Below are 3,323 nucleotides of genomic sequence, written 5' to 3'. Positions count from 1 at the left end.
GTGTTCTGTCGGAGCTGCCTGCGACGCGCTGATGAGATCCAAAAAGATCGAAATCGTGATCCGCGTCTGGCAGTTTCGACAGAATACAGACCACTTCGAATTATTTTATTTGGTTATGGTAACGTGCCTGTCACGTTGAGGTTAGTTACGCCAGGATTCCTTTCAGCAAGTAGACATCCATATATTTAAATGGAGGATACGTAATCCTAAAATGTAGCATCGTACTACAGATGGCGTTTACCGTGCCATTTGTGGTGTTTTCTAAAGCGTATATAAGGCTTATTTTTGACCAATAAAATTTAAGGATTATATTTACTATTTGAATGTTTTGCACTAAATGGATTATTAATTATTGTAGCAAATGTTAATGTAGATAAACAAAAACATCTTTCAAATCTTGTACTAGTCTTCGAACAAAAATTAATCATAATTTATCCCACTTCAGAGTTGAAAAGTGCTTTCAAAGCATGATTTGAAGTTGATTTATTTTTGAGATTAATTCATTTTGGGGATACAATTCATTTACTATACAAAATAATAGACGTTAGTTAGTTACCTGGTCTAAATCTTTTAATCCAACAAGCTCACAGTTTCTGACATTGTATGCATCATTGTAATTGTTAACTTCGCAAGTTGAATGAAAATGCTCCGATGAATAAGGCACAGCGGGATATGATTTACTGTTAGGTGTTGCCGTACTGCCACCCGTTCCAACAACGTTATCATGGTTCGCACTCATGTCATTGAAAAGTACATCAACATAAATCCTGAACAAAATAAATAATTGTTTCAAAAGTTTGTATTTTCCATTTCAAATATACATTTATTTTACACTCTGTTGGTTTGCATTGCATCAATTCGAGAAACTGATGCGGTGTTACGTTAGAATTCTAAATTTTAATGTGATTATAATTTTTACAGTCAAAATCGTTGGACACAGTCGGGCCGTTGCACCGTGCGAAGCTTCGACCGATGCACCGCGCAAATGACGCGCGGTGAATCGGTCGGTCGAGTTTTTGTCCGGTTTTTGGAATTTTACTTTGAAATTTTGTTACTACATGTGATCTTGCAGATAACTGTTTGACAAACTCTTACCCACCACCTTGAAGGTATCTATTAGACGTGCTTTTGTTAAAACTCACCTTACACCAACGTTGTTACACCTCTTTACCATGTTAATAAATTGTTCTTCATTTCCTGATCTGGTAATTAATTTATAACTGATGGGTTGATATCTTTCCCACCAGGGGCGGTTATTTGCTACCACATTTTCAGTCGCAGGTGACACCTAATTATAAAAAAATACGTAACAATAAAAATACAGTCGATTCACTTATAACGTACACGTTTATTACAAATTCATTGTTATAACGTACCATACCAAGAGTAGTGATTATTTTTGTAAAAGACTCAATAGAAAAATAATTCTTATAATGTATTTAGTTGTTAGTTTTACTGATATTTCTAATGTTAAGTACCAAATTTCTGGGTCCGAACATCCAAAAGGAGCAACGTATTTATTAATCATAAATCTTTTTCCATCTCAGTATTATAGCAATCGATGAATAAACATTGGCGCTTTTTTACCCACCCTTTTTTTAAAGAAAAACATATGCATACGAATTTTATTCTTTTGTTACTTTCGTTGCACATGTATGTCTTTTCCTAAAGAATCAATAAAAATTAAGAAACCATAAGAATACGTGGCTAATTATTCTTCTTTAATGAACTTGATTTCGAAGTAAAAAAACCTTTTGTTTTACATGAATTGTATTATTGTTAAATGGTCGATACAGTATCAATTGTTAATTAATTAATTACTAACTGAGTAAATAATAATATACTGAATAAATAATAACTTACCTGAACTCCAGCGTATCCCTTAGGTGCCAAAAATCTTTCACATTCATCAGCAATATCGTCCCACTTCCATTCGAAAAGATGTACAATTGTATTTTTGTTAGTATCCCAGTGTGTGTCCCATTGACCTTTACTATAGCTGATGGTTGTTATAACAAATAAGATACAAATGATGTTTTTCATTTTCAGTAAGTAATAAAAATGAAATATACTTGCACCCAGATAAGTCAATGAGTAGCATTATTTTTGTATATATCCTGTATTTATATAATATTTTTTCTAGTCAGTCATGCACAAAATTGTTATCAATTCGCTGCTATGTATCTGCATGGTGATATAGAGGACACTTACACTCATGATTTATGGAGTGGTTTGTTTATGTGGTTTTATATCAAAACTGAAAAACGTTTTAAAATTTTGATACGAAATGCTTGTAAACAAGTTCCAATCGAAAGTGACAAAACAATTAGGAAAAGTGATGTTTGTGGACCAAAGATTACGAAAAAACAATTCTCAAGTTTCAAGTTGGCACTTATAATTTCATATTTGTTATCATTTTCTTTGTTACAACGACACAAAGATTGTAAAACACATATTTTTGTCAAAACACCATACACGTCACCTTAAGACATCCTGTCATGCTTTTATATCACATATGCATAATAAAATTGGATTCAACCACTGCAATTTTATGGGTCCAAATCGACTCAGGGGGATATCTGGATTATTTTTTGAGGTTATATTGGTACTAATGAGATACGTTAATTCTGAAAATTTTAGACCTCTATCTATTCTCTTATTTTTGTTTTTTTTAGATTTATTCAAAAACCAAAATAGATAAAGGTCTAAAATTTTCACGATTAACGTATCTCCTTAGCACCAATATACCCTCAAAAAATTATCAATATATACCTGTGGGGCCGATTCACTATGTTTATCGTCCTATGGCTTTGAAGATTGAATAAAAAGAAAACGAAATTATGAATTATTTTCATCGAATTCGCAGAAATAGATTTTTTCGTCAAAACAGACACGTCACCTTACGACATCGTGCAACGTTTTCATATCATACAAATTGAAATTGGTTTGAACCATTTCATCAAAGCACATGTCGCCTTTCGACAATTTTATATCATGAAAATTAAAATTGGTTAATTAGATTTACTTCTGCTAACTTCGTTTGCCTATGTAAAAGGCCTAAATTTTCATCAAAAATGTGTTCTTATTCTATTAAATTAGAAGAGTAAGTGGAATCTTCTTAATGCAATTGATTTTATGTTCCATTAATCGCATCTTGGTGTTTCTTCTTGTTTGGCTCACAAGTTAGTTTAGTGACCCCCTACATTTGATTCTTTACTTGTTTTTAATGAATTGATGTAGATTGTTATTGGTTTTGAAAGTTATATTCGGACCTTGCTTTCATAAAAATCATGTTTTTATCTTCTATATTAGGTATGGCATTA

The 3,323-nt window shown here is 32.0% G+C and overlaps 1 protein-coding gene across 1 annotated transcript in view; it reads right to left on the bottom strand.

Annotated features, from left to right (window-relative positions):
• Window positions 1-2,099, bottom strand: part of LOC108735103 (alpha-amylase 1-like) — a 23,771-nt gene extending 21,672 nt beyond the window's left edge. The window contains exons 1-3 of the mRNA XM_025976129.1: window positions 1,864-2,099; window positions 1,143-1,288; window positions 557-767 (exon numbers count right to left, since the gene is read on the bottom strand). Coding sequence (XP_025831914.1) covers window positions 557-767; window positions 1,143-1,288; window positions 1,864-2,043 — 537 coding nt within the window. The 5' untranslated portion in view covers window positions 2,044-2,099. The remainder of the gene's footprint in view (window positions 1-556; window positions 768-1,142; window positions 1,289-1,863) is intronic.
• Between the last annotated feature and the right edge of the window lie 1,224 nt (window positions 2,100-3,323).

The sequence above is a fragment of the Agrilus planipennis genome, unplaced genomic scaffold, assembly GCF_000699045.2.
Source record: "Agrilus planipennis isolate EAB-ADULT unplaced genomic scaffold, Apla_2.0 scaffold137, whole genome shotgun sequence".
Classification (NCBI taxonomy): domain Eukaryota; kingdom Metazoa; phylum Arthropoda; class Insecta; order Coleoptera; family Buprestidae; genus Agrilus; species Agrilus planipennis.
Note: the sequence above shows the minus strand (reverse complement) of the source record. Positions and strands in the feature narration are given on the sequence as shown.